At 37.6% G+C, this 20937-nt stretch overlaps 1 protein-coding gene across 1 annotated transcript in view; it reads right to left on the bottom strand.

Moving 5' to 3' along the window:
* The window catches only part of BAZ2B (bromodomain adjacent to zinc finger domain 2B), a 138801-nt gene that overhangs the window by 753 nt on the left and 117111 nt on the right, over nucleotides 1-20937 (bottom strand). The window contains exons 23-35 of the mRNA XM_074144712.1: nucleotides 20305-20379; nucleotides 14871-15114; nucleotides 14274-14336; nucleotides 12961-13105; nucleotides 9693-10351; nucleotides 8836-9112; nucleotides 8500-8655; nucleotides 7888-8048; nucleotides 6671-6981; nucleotides 6148-6283; nucleotides 4391-4537; nucleotides 1495-1754; nucleotides 599-742 (exon numbers count right to left, since the gene is read on the bottom strand). Of these exons, the coding sequence (XP_074000813.1) occupies nucleotides 599-742; nucleotides 1495-1754; nucleotides 4391-4537; nucleotides 6148-6283; nucleotides 6671-6981; nucleotides 7888-8048; nucleotides 8500-8655; nucleotides 8836-9112; nucleotides 9693-10351; nucleotides 12961-13105; nucleotides 14274-14336; nucleotides 14871-15114; nucleotides 20305-20379 (2778 nt within the window). The remainder of the gene's footprint in view (nucleotides 1-598; nucleotides 743-1494; nucleotides 1755-4390; nucleotides 4538-6147; nucleotides 6284-6670; nucleotides 6982-7887; nucleotides 8049-8499; nucleotides 8656-8835; nucleotides 9113-9692; nucleotides 10352-12960; nucleotides 13106-14273; nucleotides 14337-14870; nucleotides 15115-20304; nucleotides 20380-20937) is intronic.

The raw sequence follows: 20937 nt of genomic DNA, 5'->3' as shown, positions 1-20937 counted from the left end.
TTTAAATCTCAGATTCAAGGGAGAAAAAGGCCGAAGAGGTTAAAAAGCCCCTTGTGTCCCAGGAATCTGCGTTGTGTGGAGCTGACAGACACCGAAGAGGATCAATCTTTATGGATGACAACATCTTCTTTGGTGGTGGGGAGTCGTTAGAGCACAGCGATGTAACAAGGATGGAAGGGGCACAGAGGCATCTAGTGTCCTTTTCTTTTTTAAAAAGTTATGCAGTCTAATTCTAGGACTTACTAAACACTTGACCACCACTACTGGAGCGTCACCCGCCTTCCCAGAGCAGAGGCACCATCCACTCCACAGCCACAACATGATTCACAGGGACTCCATGAGTTTAAGCCCACAGAGTTGTTGCTTGCTTACATATAATAACACTAAGATGTCTCAATGAGGAAAAGACAGGCTGTTTCACTTAGACATGGCAAAGACAAAATCATACAGTTAAGAATTTTTATTTTGACTGTAAAAGTAATCAGAGGTGCCAGAGCAGGCAGATCAAAATGCTTTAACTCATTTTAAAAAGTGTACTGTATTTCAATGTTTAAATGTTTTTAAAACGTGAAATAAAATTTACAACAGGTTTACTTACTGTCCACTACTTAGCTTGTCTCTAATGGTGGAGAAGTCCATAGGTTTTTTGATAACTTTCTTATAACCAGGAACAAGTTTCAAGTTTACAGGAAGTAAGAACGGCCAGGCATCTTCATGAGTTTCCAATTCTGAGAGAATCATGCTGAATAAAATAAGGTTTTAAATCAATTATTTTTAAGCTGTTCGTGTAGTCACAGAGGTTTTTCGCTGTTCCATAAATTCACCACGTTCTGCCAACCTATTCACTTCATAGAAGGAAAGCACTTTATTCTATGCCCTGTGCAAAGCTGAGAACAATGTCGATAAAGACAGACATCTTAACCGAGTATTTAAAATAGCATTAAGTTCTCTCCAGACAACCCACGTAAGAGGAAATTCTAGTGATCAACACCGGGCAACCTCAAAACTTTGAAGCTCACTGTGAACCATTTGCAAACCAGTAAAACAGGTGCTAATACCGGCTTTTCAAAATTGTGATGTGGCCAAACTATGTCCCTTTTGACTGACCAGCAATACTGCAGAAGCAGATGCACTGCTATTACCGGCTCCTCCGCTGTAAGGCAACGCCTTTTGGACACAACGGGCAGGAAGGAGGAGGCTGTGGGTACCGCTGCTATCGGGGTTCCTTCTTCCCATTCTGGGAAGGGCACAGAGGAGCAGATTTCACAGACTTCGTTCTAGCATCAGGTACTTTCCTCTTGGGATTCATTACCAAATACAGCAGTTACTCCAGCACGCACACAGTAAATCCTTTCTATGTACACGCAAATTATCACAACGCCTATGGGATACCTGACAAAGAATTGCGTGTTTGTTCCCCAGAATACAGATAGAAGGAATGAGGCACTACTTGTTTCAACAACACTTACCCAAGTTTAGAATTTGTCACTTTACCTGCATATAGCCAGGTCCTTGGAGTCATCTCTTTTAGGTTTCTTAATAGCAGTGAAATTTTCTGGCTTTAATTGGTTTACAGCAATATTTTCATCCATTTTTCTTTTTTTAGGGTCTGTTTTTCCTCTTTTTAAGGAGGCGCTTGTAGTTGCAGAGTCTTCATCCTCTGTATCTGCTGCTAATTTCCTGCTTCTCTTTTGTTCATTACTTTTTTTCCCTTTGATTTGAAGTTTTTTTATTTTTAGAGTTTGACCGCTTGCCTACAATAGAGAGAACTGAAATAAGCAACAACCAAGAAATATCAGAAACCTCTGTTATTATTGATAGACAGCAATGAAGATTAAACAGAAGCACCAAAACAATAGAAAAATTTAATATCGGAGACTATTCACTTTCTACTCTTCTCTAAAGGCAAGTGAGGCTGCAGAAATTCCTGTTACTAATGTTTTAGATTCTCAACTTGTGACAATATAAAAGCACCTGACCTTCAGATTGGTGTAACAGCACCTCCTAACAAACCAGGCTGGAACAGTTTTAGAAAAATATTTGTCTATTCCTAAAAGACCGATATAACCACAGCTGGAATAGTATATTAATTTCCAAGCAAACGTATTATTTGCGAAACATGGAAAACTGGAAAAGAGTTTCTAAAAAGACAGGGACAGAATCAACTGATTGAAAGATTAAAAGCTAGATACGAAAGATATAGATTGGTGGCTACAAAGCTACAGAAGAACATAAAAGGTGTATGACAATACAAGAAAGCTACAAAGTGTGAAAAAAGGAACATTATTTAATATAGAACAATTTACAAACAGTAAGATGAAACTAAGGGGCACATTTAAGATGAAAAAAGTAAGTTATTATGGGCATTGACAGCATTGTAACACAGCACAATATTTCAAGTCATCGTTCTGATCATTAGAAGAGGAACTTTAAAGAATGCCAAGTCAAGCACACGATGCCACTGAAAAGACTCACTGAGAGTCGAGAAATTAAAAGATAGAAGACAGTTTTCATGAAGGGAGCCAGCATCAAAAGTACCAAACTCTGCCTGTGCTACTAGAACTACTTTAGATAGTTTGAGCAATTTTTGAACTGTAACATTTATATTTTATATTCCCCTATCAAAATACTATTTGGTTTTAAAGTTGTCTAAACTTGTATTTTTTTAATACACTTTTTCAGAGTTAAGAATATGCAGATTTTGCTAGCTACTGGAAACTGTTACTACACAGTTGCTTTTTTTCAGGAATGTCACAAATAACTTTCTTACACGTTTGGCACTGACTGGAACTACCACAGTGAAAAAAGTAGTTAGTTTGTACAAATGAGATGACAAATGAATGCATGAATGTGGAAAAATGTATGTTGTATATAGAATTCCTTTTGCTTAACCCAGAACACTAGAAAGATTTGTAAATAATTGTACTTTCTTAACACTACTCTGTTCTTGGTCCAAGGACAAAAAACCAGTCAAAGTATGTCAGTTCACATGGCAATTGAAGAGGAATGTTGATTTTCAGCATTGTGGTTAAAAACATAATATAAGGCAATGAGAACAGATCAACTGTCACGACCTAAGGCTTGTCTTTGAGACGTGTTCTGTGAGTATTAATTCTAAGCAGGTAGGAACAATGGATGTTGATGTTTTTCTTGTTTTAGACAAGGAAAAAAAAAAAGTTGAATTAAATTAGGATGGCATAGTTTATACCCAATACCCAGCACAACTATTTCTATTTTTTTGCAGAATTTTGAACCAATATTCAACATGTGTTAAAGTTCTGTGGGAATTCCACCATAAATTTCTGGCACCTTTAAATCTCCAGCTTTCAGCCAAATTTGGGACAGAAAAAAACCCCACCAAAATTGAGAAAATACCCCATTTTTCCATTATATTAAACCCAGTAGTTATTTGGGGAGGGAGAGGGGGTGAGGGAGATATATCAAGAGAAGTGACAGGTAAGGTACAGTTTTTATAACAAGGTAAGTTGTAATACAACAGAAAAAGTTACATCATGGGTTAGCCCCTTATAAGCTACTACACATCAATTCTCAACAGTTACCTGTTTTTATTACTTCTGTTGCACGTAATAGTTTAAAAAACAATTTGTCTTTCTTATTACTTTGTGAAAGATGTACAGAAGAAAGGATCACATTGACAACACCCACAGAAAATACAAAATCGAGTATTTACTGTAAAGCTACTTTGGTTACAGTATTGACAGGTGATGGTAGAAAACATAACTAACAAGTTTAGCAATAAATGCATTTAATTTAAGTACTAACTAGAGATGGGAAAATTGTAGATTTTTAAGCAATACTAACTGCTAATTCAGTCAATTGATTAGAACTATCGTAGAGTTCTATTTAGACTATTTTTCTTGGGAGGGGGAAAAAACAAACCTCACACAGGAAACATACGTAGCCTCTCTCTCGAATTTACTGTCTATCAAAAAAGTAAGACTAAAGTACACTGTACAAAAATGACAAAAAAAATTTACAAAGTATTTTCTCCAATTTTTCTTTTCAAACAGAACTGAGACACTTGTCTGTCAACACTTAGAATGAAGCTCCAAAGACAAATACTGAAAAAATTCTAAGAGAGAAATAAAACACTACAATATTGAATCAGCCAGAAAATTCTTTATCTGTTCACGTTAAAAAAATACAGTTTAAATCAAATAAAACTGTAGCCTTTTCTGCCACTAAAATCCAAGTTAAATAAAACTATTAATCTCATTATTTAATGGCAGCCCAACATAAAACATACGCACATTATTTTAATTGAAAAAAGTGCTGGTAGACCTGTAACTCTAGCATCTAGGAAATCTAGGAAATCTAGCATCTAGGAAAAGGTGACTCTAAGCCACTTGCCCTTTGTGGTTAGTGTTACCTTTGCGATGCAGGCGGGACAAAACCAGTCACCCTCTGGTATGGTGGTGATCTTGGGTCTGTGGCAGTAGGTATGGCAGCCTTTATCGCAGCCGTCACAAAGGAGCAGCAGTTCCTCATTATCTCCCTTTCGACAAATTTGGCAGTACTAGAATACATGAATAACGGCTTTAATTCAATTTTAAAAATTTGAAACACAGGAATGGTACCTTAGTTACCCTTCCCCTGCAAACACACAAATTCACTCTAAGAATTATTTTCCCTTCATTTTACCACAGAGCCTACTAATGATCACATCTGTAAAAGAATATATGCAGTATGTGAGGAACCAATCTAAAAGCTACATTTGCGAACACGTTTGAAAAGCAATTCATTCTAAGATAGGTATCCTACAGCACACAAAACTATGAAGACTTTTTATATTTCATTAATGTCCATGAGAAGTAAAGGTGTCTTATACCCATCAAAACCACTTGGCCCACGCATACTAACTCAGGAATCTTCTCTTCATTTATGCCCATAGTGCACATATACGTTGCTATTCCATAAAAATAATTTCTTTTATAACAGTATTTTCAAATAATAATCAGTAAGTAATCTTATCCAAAGGCCACCATGAACAAATTCACTAAGGCAAAACAAATGATCCTAGCACTTCCTATAAATTCACACTAACTTAAAAGTATCTAAATGTATTGCCAATTTTCTTACATACATCGTGTGATTTTGATACCCTTCTCTATCTGGACTTCTTTTTCAGGAACTTGGAGACCTCCACATGTTTTCACCCAATACTTATGTTTACTGTGCAATTAAATGCATAGAACATTTCAATCAAATTGAGAATGATAGTATATATTTTTCTGGATAATATATCAATACACCTTGAAACTTTCAAATGCCTTTTCAGGTGCTTCTACTAAATTCAGAAACTTTTTGCTATAAAGATACAGCTTTAAACTTCTAGCTACATAAACTCAGAGGTACAGCCTTACACTATAGTTTTTACTTAAATCATCCTTTAATTGTCCAGATGTAATTAGAATCTGTATAGGACTGGCAGAAATTAAAAAATTAGGGAAAAGACCACTAACGGAAGAATCATTTTTGCCACTCACTACATAGCGCTGGCAACACTTAATCACATCATAATCACTACTGCTGTAGTAACAGTTTTCAGAAATTTGAGGTTCAAAGGTGCATGCAAATTTTGACACATGCATTTTGCCTGCCTTCTTTGTATACACACTTAACACAGATCTACTTGTTAAGTGTGCAAGGAAACAACAAGTATTTCAGCCTATTTGCTCACACACTTGCCCAATTTGTACGTTCAGATGTGAGAAGTGTGCATGCAAAGAAGCCACACGTTTGGGGCATCTTAATTAGGATATGTGATGTTGAACCTCCATGAAGCTTATGTCATGGGTGAGACCAGAATACTTTCATCAGATGGAGCCAGAAATTACTTTTCTTCACCTAAACGTTAAGAACAAAGAGTAATTACCATCTTAAGTAAAGCAACCAGTTACAGGGGCTTTTTATCTTAGAAAGTTCAGGCTGCTCAATTGGGCAAGCAAGAGACAAGGCTTGTATTTATCTGTGCACCGTGTACAAGTTTAACCCTATTAAGTTTTACATGCAGTAGCAAGAAATGCATTATCCATGGTATCTTAAAACGCCTAAAGTGGGAAAACGGAATATAGCAAAAATAGTTTAGTTACAGTATTTTTAAAAAAAAAATTAAAAAACACTTACAACTTTCATAATAGATTTTTCCCATGCTATAGATTTCTGTAACTGCTGAATGCACAGAGCTACCTGTGCAGCACTGCGCGCTTCTGACAATGCCCTTCTCCATACCCTTAGCCCTGGAGCAATATCCTCTTCGGTTCTGCATTGAAATACAGAGAAATTAAGTAGGTCACACCCGAGTTTGCTGATGTTTAAACGTGGAACAATCATTATCACATTGAAAGCCAAGCAATGACAAAACGTACACAGCCAATAAGTATAAGGTTTAAGCAACTAAATTTCATGTAGTGCACAGACTGTGGCTACGTGCCTCAAAGCTTAGTCACAACCAGTTAAATGTAAGATAACTTTGCAAGATTATCAACAAACGTAACAAAAAAATATCTTTACAAAGCACCATGCAGAATAACATGACCCATATGGATCACAGACATACAAGAAAGTACATAGATAACAGGCAATAAGAAAATAGGCTCCAATTAGCAAAGAAGCACAATAATTTTTCAAGTTAATCTCAATAACCTACCCGTCACCATCACCACTAATGGATGGTGCAGGAGCAGGGACAGTAACTGTGCCCACATTATCCAGTTTGATCTGAATGGTGGTACTTAAGGGGCTCTTCAGATACCTTCGCTCTATGTTCCGCTCCAAGTCAGCAAGCCTGGTTACAGCTATATCTAGAGGGTTGTCACTCCTCCGCTCTAGGGAGCTGGCATTGCCTTCTCCGCCTCCAGCACAATCTCCATCGTGCTTCTTGTGCAATCTAGTAATTGACTTATGTTCACGATATACCAAGTCGTCTCTCTCTGAAGCAGGTTCAGGACACAGCCAACCCTATGTTAATAGAAAGGTTTGTGCATTTATTGGTTGCTGTTAACTCAGCGTGTAAACAGAGGAACTGTTTTAGGGAATCAAACTAAGTAACTGAAGCGCTGTTTCCAGTAGGTCTTGGTTACTTGTAATCCATCTGTAGAGACAGTTTCCAAAATATCCAGAGAACTAAAATAATTAATCAAAAAACACAAACATTACCAGACTTTCTGAAGGGACCTTTCTGCAAGAGTCTGCATTCTTATCTCCTTTTGAAATATCCTGTTCTATTGCCGAAACAGCAGAACAGGTCTGTCTGTCCAACAGGCTCAGGAGACAGTATCAATTATCACACAGAAATAACATCCACCCCTAGAACAAACTAGATCCCAAATACTACATCTGTGCTATAACTAAACATACGCAATTTTATACCCTTACACCCAACTTGGAAAAATTCCAAATTGTAATGACAATCAGTGAATTCTTAACTCTTTCACACTCACAACCATCATGTTCTCCATGACTCTGCAATACTCAAGTATTACGATGTACTTGTAGGCTTTTCTGAAAGCGTCAACACCAACCAAACCAGGCGGAACTGTGGCAAAACCCACTATAAATTAAGCAGTCTACAGGCAATAAAATCTTTGCATTCACAGACGGTTAACAAACTGTGCAGGGACTTGCACACTGTACAAGGACACTCTCCGGGAACTGCCATTCTGAGCATCATCAGCTGAAGATTTAAGTGCAATAAAATGTTTCAAACACAAACATCCACGATATTTCTGCAGTGGATCTGTTTTCTCTTCAGACAATTAGAGATGGAGTAAGAAGGCACTTACCAACAGCAAATGTACTGCTACTATCTACTTTAAATTCTTACCACTTATTTGAAAGAGACATTTTACTAAAAGTTGGTTTTACCTTAACTTGTAAACTAGCTGATGCAACTCTCCTCTCTAGATCTTCCACCTGCTGAAGAATAGCAAGATCCATCTCCATTGCTTGTTCTTCTACTGACCAGTTTTCCACAACATCTCGAGTTACCTGGTTATCTTCATTTTCATTGATATCAATAATTGCAACTGTATTTGAGAATCACATTTTTATTATTTTAATTAGTATAATAACTTCTCTGAGTAAATTCAAGCTGATTTACCTGTCAGTCCAGTCAAATGCTGAAGAACTGTTGTAAAAATGTACTAAAGATACCCAATATTGACAACAAATTCTGCAGGTTTTCAAACTTGTAATTTAAAGGCAAGAAGGGGAAGGAGAGGCTTAGCTAGAGCGTTACAGAGATGGAAAGAGCTTGGAACCAACACTTATGCCACTACAGCAATTTATATTAAATGGGGTTTTTCCTATTCTGTAACTTTGCAGAACAAGGCTGGTAAAAAGGCAACTATGGACAACGAAGCCTTTACCTTTTTGCTGCAGCCGCTGCTCTAACTCTGTCTAAACACATCTCACGGAGCTTTATGCCAGTTGTCTTATGCCCCAAAACCACGCGTAACAGAAATATTAATTACATACCATCCTTATTTTTGATGCAGGCCAAAGTGATATAATCCATATGTTTCTGTATTTGCTTTTGTAAGGCCTTTTCTCTTATTCCCCTGAGATGCAGCACTTTAAGCAAAGATTTTAGGTCCTCCGGATCAGTAATCCTCCACCACCCATACTGCATTTCTAAATCAAGACAAGCATGTAAACACGTTGCAGGCATTTCTTATGTGATCACACACAATCAGATTAATCGTCTAGCCAAATTCAATAGGCAAATTATAAAAAAAATAAATCGTAACATCGTAGTGGCACTGTAGAAATTATCCTTCAGGTACTTCCGTCTTATGAATGTACTATACTCACCTTCTGGTATAGGTTTTGGGCTGGGATAATCTACTGGCTTGGCCACTTCGGCGGCTGTGGGAGGGGTGGGGGCTGTTTTGTCAGTCGGTTGTGCTGGTGATTCGCTTTTACTTGCGGCAACACCAGGTGCCAGGAAGGAGTTACCATTTGCTTCCGGTAATCCCAACCCTGATCCAAGAGCAGGTAAAGGAGATGAAAATGGAACACTTGACGTAAGAACGCCTGTAGGCCATCCACAAAACTGAAGTCCCATTATAGGTAGTCCAGTCTTCATCTGCTACACAGAATATATTGTTAACAGAATATATGGTAACACAACTACCATTATTAATCATTACTAAGAAGCCTGAATTATGATGTGGGTGCTATTTGTCAAACACTACTCAAAACATAAAGGAGGCCCTTACTCAATACTTCTGATTAGTTTAGGAAAAACTAACGTAACGTTAATTTGTAATACTCCTTATTAGGGCCCTGTTAATGCTTAAAAAATAATAGCTTTTAAAGGGAGGGTGTGGTGTGTCACATTTCTGAAATGTAGTTTTTATTTATTTATTTGTTTTTCATTTGATGCCAGTGGCCAACCTCCTAAAAACCAACTTAAATTACTGAAATACACATAAAAAATATCATACACTGGCTTACCTAATTTTACCTATATTAATATTTTTTTATCCAGAAACTTCTGGTATTAGAAAATATCTGTAACATGGAATTAGATATTAACATTTTGAAACAACAAAAAACCCCCAAACGAGGATATATAATGATAGCACTTTTGTGAAACAATTTGTCTGAAAAGAAATTCTGCAGATCAGCACAGCAAATTCAGATCATTCAAAAAATCATTTATTTACCTGCAGCGGTGACAGTGTGAAAGGACTTAATCCCATTGGACTCTGTGCAGAGGCTGAGCCCAGAAGAGGTGACGGGACGGGTGACGGTGACTTTGAGGGCGGATGTGACTGAGGGGTGAGTGGAGCTGTTGTGGCCGGTACATCTACATGGGTAACGGACGTGTCATCACAGGGGGTTCTCGGCAAGAGGCTGAACCACTGCCTGCTCTTCTCAGTAAGAGTTTTTAACAACTGATCATTGGGAATTAGCGGAGAATTGTAAAACTTTCCTGTCCCACTTGCATTTGGACTGAAAAGATTATTGGACTCAGACTTGTCACCGGTGCTTTGGGACACAGTAGGCTGAAGACCACAGAGAGAGTTTTTGGAGTTACTTGGGTAAGACAACGTGCAGCCATTTGCTGCACTGCCATTAGCTTTTGGGGACATAATGTCAGACTCAGGTGGCATTTTCGCTACCTCTAACAGTTTGCTTAGTTTTGAAAATGACCCAGGCTTTTGTAAAAACAAATTAGTGTTGTCCTTTTCTTTCAGATCTTCCTTTTGCTCACAGTGAGTAGTATTTAAACAGTGTAATTTTTCTTCTAAGTCTTCTTCTTTGATATGCATGCTTTCTACCTTTTTTAGCTTCTCTTTTTCTTTTGCAATTTCTTCTAGGCCTAAAAACGTACAAGAAACATAGATGAAATATAACAGACCAACTAATTGGACCATTTTTATTGTCACAGTTAAATAAAAAGTGACTTCACGTGCTAGATTGGAATGTCTTTTTTCCTTTCTCTTTTTTTTTTTTTTTTTTTTTATGAAATAACTTCTCCCTTTACAGAAGAGTTTGTGGAAGGAGACATGCTTCAAGACACAGAGAGACTTAAACCCTGCTAAACACCTGGTGGAAAACCAGCCTCAAGGTAATTAACACAGCTATGGTATTCTCCCTTAAGGTGCATGCATGTCAGAAATAGTTTGCCAGTGTGAAGCCTCTGAAAGGGACAAATTTTTGGCAGCCTGCTTTTTAGAAGACTCTCTGCTTTATTGAAAAACCCTATACCAAGAGGGTACAATGTTTATAGCCTTAAAGCTTATTTTTGCAAAAGACCATTTCATTAAACTCACGGCCATCAACAAAAAGGAGGACCAAAGTTCCTACTGTGAAATCAAATATTCCCCAAATATTGAAACCCAGCATTAAATATTTTACCTCTTTCAATAAAATCATTAACAACTCTGACTGTGATATAACACCAACATTCTTGAGAGTTTAAAACTCTTGCAAGAGCCACCCAACGTGACAAGGGGGACTCTACACACAACTAAGCAGACAGTGTAGCATCCAAGCAATTTCAAGTACACCAAGCAGAAGCTGACTGCAAAAGCCAGTTTCTTCAAACATATGAGGTGTGAAAGAACTATCTTTTATGAAAAGGGAAAACATTTTCCTGTCTTCTTTGCTCTCCTAGTCTTTCTTAACCATTTCTCTTCTACCCTTATACTGATGTATCAACTTAGACTCAAAAAGCATAAAATGGGATGGAAAAATGTCAGGAAAAGGGGGAGGAGGTAGAAAACCCAACATTCCAACTTCTTAAGCTATTTTCATCAGATATTGCAATTGCAAATAAACAAAGGTCCTGCTTTACTTGCGCGTTCTGGAATATCATAATTTCTAGTACTAATTCAGTACAGAAAAGAATATCCCCTCCCATTAAGACTTCAAAATGTGTCCACAGTTATAATGTATGCCGAGATACAAACAATGTGAGTGTCAGCATAAGAACCAAAATGACTGCACAAAGAGGGAAGGTGAAGTGTTTTTTAAATGGACAGATCATTCAACAGTTTATGTCTCACATTTCCAGTGTTTAGATAAAGGAATTAACAGTGTGTAAACTGCAGAATTTACTGAAACGGGGCAAACTAAGAGCTATGGGGAAGAGGGAGTAGTTGAGAACTTAAGAAAACGTCCATTTTGCTACTCAGGGAGATTAAACTTTGATTAAGACACAGTATTAAAAAATATGGGTTAACCCTAGAGTTCTTGGCAAAAACGTTTGTGTGGTTTTTGTTCACTTGGTTTTACTATCTTAAAACAGCTAGGTGTATTTTAATGGTTTTCTTTCTGTACAACTTCTGAAGTATTTGGGGATTCATCTGGTTAAAATGTCATAAAAGCAGTACAGCATACAATAGTTTACCTTCTGTACCCAGCTATTCACGTGCAGAACAGTTCCCAACACACAGCAAAAAAAAATGCAGAACAGGAGACAGAACAAAAATTTTTTTATGCTACCCATTTTAGAAAGATAACTTGGAGATCAAGATTAGATTTAGAAAAAGTTCTACGACTTATTTTTGAGGCCAAACAGGGCTCAGGATTTCATACCATGCAGAAACGTTACAGTTATTTTAAGTAAACAGCTCTCTAGAATGATGCAATTCTTATGAGATCATGCAATTCTGATGTGCGGCAGAGAATTTTTTTGTTCCTTTCTTGGGGAAAATTGTGAGAGTAATGGGGTTTGGTTCTTCTATATCAGAATTACAAAGCATTCTTCTGTGACCAAAATGAAGGCTTATGTTTAAAAATTCTAATATCCACAAAAAGGTCAGATTAATAAGTATTTTCTGCATCTATCCAATTTAAAGTGTGTGAAAATTCATTCACAGTTAGCATACATCTGTCACAACCACAAAATTACATTTTTAGCAAAAATAATTTCAGCATTTGCTGGACTGGAAGAAAGATCAGTTGGTAAAATACAGAAACTAAATCACACTGTTGATTAGAAAACACAGTACTTCACTATGTGAAAGTAATTTTCATATTTTTGCAGACATATCAAATCTTCAAGCACAGAATAGTCTGTATGTTTGCACAAAATATAACAACTGAAGATGAAAAGCATTTTTTTTTTTTGCATTGTATGGTCATCCTAGTTTTCATAAGCAGAGTTCACTGCCATAGGGAAACACGAAATAGTTCAGAAAGAGCCAAAAAATATCCCATGTAGATAAGTATGAAAAAACATAACACACAGACCTATAACAACTGAAAACTTCCAAAATATTAATCCTCATTTTGAAAGATATTAACTGATATTTCGTGATCAGAAAGAGAGTATCAGAGAGCACATATGAAGAGTAGCCGGCTTGGCCTCTGGCTGAAGGTGAAGCCCAAAGACCTTGCTGCAAAAGACGACAGCCACAGAGACGGGCCGTATGTCCTGGCACAGCACGTCTTGCTGTGACATTATTCTTTTCCGTTTCTTACCTTCACCACTTTCCATGCCTTCCACAAAAATGCCACCACACTGGGGCAGAATCCAGAATCGGCGCCTGTAGCGATCTTGTCCGAACATCATCGAACGCAAACAGTGCGAAGCTTCAAACAACTTCTTTCTGTACTGGCTTTGTTGCTGTTTTAAAAAAGGGAAAGCATTATAATTCAAAGGGGGAAAAATCCGTTATAACAGAAAAGAAGTCCTTGCTGCCAGACTGAACATGAGGAGGGTCTCAGAGATTTTGTGTGTGTGTTACGTGATATTCTTCTCACAATTGCTACCTCGATGATTTTACTTACAGAGCTCCCTTCAATCAATTCAATCACTTCCTGGCTTAGCTTAAGTTTATCAGTCTTCCTTAAAAAGCACATTTTGCAATGGTAGGTCCTGTCTTTTTAACACTGACTCTCAGAGAACCAGGATCAAAGATTTCATTGCACAAGAACAGCTGAAATCCTATCAATTACACAATAACAGCAAATGGTAAACAGGGCACTGAAGATAGCTGATACTGCAGCTCCTGATGGGAAACTAATGAGATATTTTAACTGGTTCATAAAAGAATGAGAACAATAATGTCTGAAAAGAAATTCTGTATTCAAACACAAACAGTTCTTGGGGGTGGCCAACAAGAATTTCACTTTGTCTATTCAATTCTTGCTCTGCTAAACTGACGCTGCTGGAGCCAGGTGTCATTCCGGACTGCTGATTTATTGCAATTTGGAACACAAGAGAAACCAAGAGACAAGGTCTTGAATGATAAACTTTCTAATACAAAGGATAAAAACACGGGCCATGAGTACCCCTATCTACAGGATTCTGTCTTTCTCATTTACATTTCTCCTCCTATTCCATTGTTTCTTCTTTCATAATCTGACACAAGGACAGGTCCCTGGAACACAGCTGCAGAACGAGCACGCTGCAGGAGGGAGTGAGAACTGCAGTCATGTTTAACAGAAATCATTACTTCTCCTACACAAAATCTATCATCACTTTTTAAGATCAACAAACAGAAGTGTATCAATTAGGTCTGGATAAAAATTATAATACCTTTTATTCTGAGTTGTGCAAATATATTATCAACAGCTTTCTAACTGTCTTTTGAGTCAGATGCACTTAGTGCCCCCAGACTAAACTACACAGCTCAGGTGTCACGAACAGAAGCATCACTCGTATTGTCACAAAACAAAACCTGATCCTTATTTCCATTCAGATTAACATGGTGCATTGAAAATGATGTCATTCTAACTCACGACATCCAGTGATCAAATTTGTAGTATAACGAAGACAAATGACCTCTCACCTTTGTCAGTTTTTCAATCTGCTTCTCCAGTTCTTCAACACTTGCTGTCTGGTCCCCATCATCCTAAAATCGCCAAATACAGTGTCATACAAAATTTATTTCAGTATAAAATCAAACTACCATGCCTTGCTAACATTACAGCAAAAAGATGTAACAGAAAATGAGAGGCAAATAGATAATTTTAAATATAACTTTACACTTCTTTATTATTTTGTTAACTAATGAACGACCTTTATTCTTCTCTAAGAGAAAATTACAGTTACATTCGCTAATAAAGCTGCAGTTCTCTGGATCTGTTACAATCTTTCAGAATTTCAGAGAAATTTAGACTAAGTCAAAAGAAGTAAGCAGGAAAAAAAGAAAACCAACCAAACAAAAAAACCACCAACCCATACTATAACAGCTATCAAAAAAAGGAAAAAAAAAAATACTCCGGAAAATAGACTTATTCCAAAAATTTAAAAATATTGGCAATAAGTTTTCTTCCTTCCTTTTTGTCATTAGATTTTGGGGAAGCAGTGCCATATTGCAGAGAAACAATAGGAAAAACGAGCTTTAACTTGTTGGTTAATTTTCACTATACTTAAAATCCCCCACCTCATCCTCGCAAACTTCTGCCTTCTTTCCTTTTTTATCTTCTTTGTCCTCTTCATCCTCGTCATCCTCATCTGCCTGATCATCGCTGTCGTCGTCATCATCATCATCATAATCACTGTCCCCTGCCTTCCGCCGGCGCTTGCGGCCAGGTGTCGGTGTTTCCAGGGAGTGCTGCTCCTCTCCTCCCTCACCTCCTCCTGCAGCATCTCTTTTGCCAGTTTTCTTGGCATGAATGATCCGAAGCCTTGGAACATATGACATGGGGTGTGATTATGGATATGTCTGTAGCATAAACATACCTTTCTTCTTATATGATTGAAAGTAAAGCATACATTTTAGATTGCAAAAAGCATACATTTTATATTGCAATTAGTTCTTTGACATTGTATTTTCTCGATATTTACTGCCATTAGTAAAACAGAAGAATTCAGGTTATAAAGCCCCTTATTCAGTTCTGAAAAGAATTTCTGCTTCTCCCAGGTGAATTTTATCGTGTAACTGTTCAGAAGAAATGAAACACAAGAGTGATTTTTAAAAGCCAGGAAAGGCAATTAGAAGAAAGAACCATTGCAACTTCCTTATTTTTTGTTTTATACATTTAAGAATACGATCATAAAATACCTGTGTCGAGGGGGGCGGGGAGGGGGGGGGGGGGCAAAAATCCTCAGTTGGAAGTATGAAATTATTTACATTTGCATGGTAACAGCAAGGTTGGTTATATTATTTTCTTTTCCATTTCAGATTTTTATGCATTTTTAATTTATTATATATTATTTGACCTTAGTTCTTTGGCTGATCTTTTTATTCTAGGACATACTTTCTTTTCTGAGATGTCTTAGCTACCTAAACTACGAGGAGATTACTCCATCAAACTCTCATTTTTCCTTTTATGAAAGAAAAGGGAAACTTACATACCAGTAATTATGGTTGTAGTAGACCTTCTTCTTCTATAAAAACCCTATAAGACAAGATTCCACACAGCAAAAATTATAGTTCCACCTACCGGGGAGCTAGCAGGCAAACATGCTGAATCACAGGAGGTATAAATAGCCAGGCCTAACCAGTCACTTATGATGCAGACCAGAAATGCAACTGACTGAGAAGAGATTCATAAACATGTGTAGGAAAGACAAAGATTTCTGTAAGAGATGACTGGAAGAAGGTAGGATGGGAAAAGTAGAACGGTAACGACAAACACAATTACCAGTACGTAATTTTTCCTTGTCGCACTTCTCTCTCTCCCCATCCTACAAAACAATATTCCATACAGCAAGTGGGTGTTGTGGCCGCGCCGGGGACAGGGACAGCGCGGCCGCCTCCCGCAGCACCAGCCCGTGACACCAGCGCTCAAGGGCACCGACCCGAAGGAAGCTGAACTGCTCAGCCGACAGCAGCAAGAGATCATCAAGGGGACTTCCGTTTGCTCGAGAACAGTCGGGCTTTGGTTGGTTTGGTTTGTTTGGGTTTTTTGGGGTATTTTTCTTTTTTAAAGCCGGGGGGTGGGGGTGGTAGAAGTGGGTTTTGGGGTTTTTTTCATTTGTTTGTGGGGTTCGTGGTTGTTTGGGTTTTTTTGGTTAGTTGTTGTTGGGTTTTAATGCAGTGGTTAATTCACTGGAGAATTTAGAAAGTTTTACACTTTCATGTTTCCAATACAAGCTATTTTAGCTATTTAAAATATTTTTTGATAAAAAAAATTTCTCAAGCCTCCCAGTGAATTTGGAAGCAAGTAACATTTTCAGGTCAGGTGCAGTCTCACTGAGTATCAATATGACTCAGGCTTCCACTGAGTTAAGTTTTTAAACAAAAAAATTTCCTTTTTTCTGAGGATAACTTCAAACCATCAAATCCCGCTTCACCTGGACTGAAAATTCCTGCCTATACACAGGAATTAACTATCAAACAAAGCCACTAGTGAATGATTAGATTAACTGCTGTGTGACTGGACCGTTTTAGAGACAAATTAGACTAAGATAATCTTGAAGACAATTCAGTAATAAAGCTGGCAGGTGTAAGTTCAACAACCAGCAAACACCTCTTTCATATAGCTAAAGGAAATGAGAAGTAAAAAAGGGTACTTTTGCTGAAAGCAAAAATAGAGATATAATGCTGTCGAGGGCTAAGGGGAGCCTGCGTTCTGAAGTCTGCACTACAAATTGTAAGGATGGAGATGAACCAAAGATGCTGTCTTCCTTCAAAGCACTGTAAGCATAAGAAGGCAGCAGCCTGCAGAGGCAGAAACCAATGGCAGTGTAACTTAAAAAATATTCAGGTATTTCAAGAGGTAGCATCATTTTCCTGCTGCCACCGAGACATATGGCTCACAGAGAAGAAAACCTTCACTCAGAAAACTGCTTCGTCTCTCTCGCTTTCAGGTATATACCAGAACACCTGCAACTGCTGAGAGAATTATGAAGTCTATTGGCCTATGAAGAGAGCAGATGACCCATCAGATAATTAGAGGTGTGACTTAGACCTGCTCCAATCTAATCTGTAACGTTTACTAGATCATAAAAAGAAAATTCACCTTTTGATTTAATTTCATGCCTTCCGCATAATCTTTGTGGATAAACATGAAATAGTAGCAAGGCAAAGAAATTCTAAACATTGTACTTTTAATGTACTTCAGCTTGGGTCTTAAAAAAAGGAAAGTTTCCCACACGAGCATTACCACCCCCTACCCAAACTCAGGGTGTAATTTCTACCCTCGTGTAACACCGCTTTTGATATACCATCATCATTTACAGTTGAGATGGTCTCATTGGAAAGAAATTAAATTACAAGGAGTATGCCATAATATCGACACGTTAAAAAGAACATGGCTGCAGTGAAAAACCTTGTTCTGCAGTATTTCAAGTAAGGAAACATACTACTTAATCCTTCAAGCAGCTATATTTCATTTTCAATTCCTTCTATATTGATCAAGCCACAAGAGAGATGCCAAAGAGATGGCACGTAACGGAAAAGGAGATGCTGAGTTTATGAAGATCTAGTTATAAAACAGCTGAATCATCTCAGGTGAGAGTCTTCTGACTACAGTTGTGATACAGAAAGCACAAAGAAAGATGAATTGATTGTATGAGATGGGTGCCTTTACAGAAACGGCGATTAGTATCAAGATCCACATCTGAATGTGATAGAGGAGGAATCAGATGCAACCTCTCACTGACCATCAGCCCGGCAGAAACACTCCAAGCAGCTCAGAATTCAGTTTCCAACCATGTATATTATCCTTATCAAGGAAATTTGTTCAATATCCTTAAGAGGTGGGGAAAAGGGGGAAAAAAAAGAAAAAAAAAAATCAGGCACCACAATAGGCTTTTATACAATGATTCCTTTTTCCTGGATTTTAATGTTGCTTTTCTCTATCTTACAGACCCCAGCTTTCTTATTATATTTTTGCCCCTCTCCCTGATATCCAGTTGCGGAGCTAGTCTCGTAAAAAGTGAGAAAACACAAAAAATAATCACTTAGTGAAAACATCTGATACAGGTAGGATCTTTTCTCATCCCACTCGGATATACTCCAAGACAGCCTGGAAAGAGTGGGATGGGGATTTACCACAGCGAACACTGCACACATCAGGCTGAGACGAAATAAACCCATTCCTTGGCATTCTTCCTTCTACCACTACACACCTCCCACGCATGACGGGCTTGTGCTGAGGGTCGTGTGAAGGTCCATATGCACAGGAGAAAAGTACGCATCCATTGATGCCATGGCGAGTAGTCAAGAAACCAGATAATCCTATGCAAAACTGTTTGGGACTGGGATGCTTAAAAACTAGACTGAGCTCTGAAATGGATGGAGAAGATAACATACATAAGAGTGAAGTCTAGAAGCAGAAAAGAAGACCAAACAGAAGACTGAAATGGATAGATTTCTTTTCAGGGAAGCCCCAGAAGAGTTGTACGAGTTTTATGAAAAACACCAACTGACATAATAAAGAAGAAAATGTTGTTAAAATTTGATCAAAGGCGGCTGTTCTAAAAAGCTTCTTGGAGTTCATCAGAAAAACAGTGGAAAATCCAAAGATTTTGAGCCAAAGATGAGAGATGAAACAAGTCCACTGAACTCAAAGCAGCAGAAGAACAACATTTCTGAACGCCTCCGTGATACTTATGCTCAAAAATAAGGACAGAATTACTGGAACCCGAAATCCACATGAGGGGAAAACACAAGAAATAAGAGAAATGACTATAAAAAGGAAGAGGGGCTTGGGACTTCAGGGTATTATGCCCACTATTTGAAAGGGAAGAAGAGAGAGATCATGAGGAAAAGGGAGGATCCTACATCTACAAGTACTTACAGTTTGATGGAGGGAGAGAAAGACTAGGCAGTCCCTAAGGACAGAACAGGTAAAGGTCCCATCCCACAAATGGACAGTTGGCTACATCAGAACTTCAAAAACACTTTTTAAACTGTATCCCATAGACGGGATACAGATGAAGACAGGAAAAGGTATTTAGATTCTCCTAAAAGACAAAATGTATTAACCCTGTGCAGACTGGGATCTGCAGTATTAGTAGAGAATTTCTTTTTATTGGTCTATTTTTTTCCTCTACCTCCCTCTTGTCCTTCTTCTTTACTTCTTTCCTTCTTCCTTCTGAGATACATTAAAGGGAAAAAAGGGAGACATAAGATTAGAAACATAAGTACCTAAAGAAAGGACTAAGAAAGGATTCACCGTTCTAGTAAGAGGTAAAGATGACTAAAGATAAAGAAGAAAGTAGAGTCTGGCTATGTATTTTTACCCCCTGTGATTCATGAACTTTCTACCTTCTAGCCTCCTGGTAGTGGAGCCGTTACGCTTGCTGTATGGAATTTTGTCTTGTAGGATGGGAGAACAGTGGATATGAAACTTACAACCCTTACAAAGTTCCAATTTTACCTTAAATAAAATTATAAAAAATATCTCATAGTTTGCACTCTACATATGGTCCCTAGCTATGGGGAACAACGTAACATTGACAGATGGCAAACACTAAGATAACATGATACAGGTTAGCACAATTCAATTGGTAACTGTTGTATGAAAATCATGTCTTCTTAAAACACCTTTCAGAATGAACACTGGTAATTCCGGTAAGTCCAAATAAACTTTTACAATGTCAATAGTGATTTGACAGCTCCTGTAATATTCCAGTTAATTTTTTTTTTACTTTTTTCCAAAGAATACACAACGGACTTGACTTTCCTCCAATTTTGAGGGATACTAACCCTCTGAACATCATGCATCTTTAATAGATTTAAAAGACTATTGCTGCACCATTCTAAATCCACATCCACCTTAATTAAGCAGTTCAGTTACTAAATCCTTGGTAAACCTGTAATTGCATCAGCTGATTTTGTCCTTAGGACCAGTTGCCTACATAGCAGCATATCTGAGCAAATGAAAAAAGCAATGTATTGTAATATTTAAGGAAATGAAACTTACTTCCGAAGTTTGCCTTCAACCATCCATTTATCTCTCCTTAAGTTTGACATATAATCAATGTTTTTATCAATTTCACTGTCAAAGACAAAATAATCCATTAACTATGAACTTCCATATCTTTTTCCGATAGACATTTATGTACAGACACTTTGTCTCAAAGAACTATCCTGGAAAAATGTTTAAAATTCAAAATAAATAATTTTTAAGCTAGGAAATTCCAATACTAGGAATGTTGGTGTAGCATACTGCTGTACCTGTGCCAGGCAGACTTTATTTACAGCACCACGTAAGCTTTCTTTCCATAAGCAGCATGTCATTCAAAGAATCTGACATTTCTTTCAATAGTTCTAATCCAATGTCAAGCCTTTAGCTGTATTTGCCACAAAGCACCCAGCCCTGCGCTGCAAACCAGGAACCGTTACAAACTAACGTTCACTTTTAACTGCAGAAATTGAACCAAAAAAAGTGCTTCAGGACAGCGACTGTGCAAACACACTTCTGAGACATCCCAGCCTTCACAGTTTAGCAGGTTATGGTTGTTTCTACGATAAAAGTACAGAAACTCAAGTTCTGAATAATCATTTCAACAAATCTGACTTAACAGCTGGTCCCCTGCAGTAAGTTTCTTACTAT

This window comes from Numenius arquata, chromosome 3, assembly GCF_964106895.1.
Source record: "Numenius arquata chromosome 3, bNumArq3.hap1.1, whole genome shotgun sequence".
In the NCBI taxonomy this organism is placed as follows: Eukaryota; Metazoa; Chordata; class Aves; order Charadriiformes; family Scolopacidae; genus Numenius; species Numenius arquata.
Note: the sequence above shows the minus strand (reverse complement) of the source record. Positions and strands in the feature narration are given on the sequence as shown.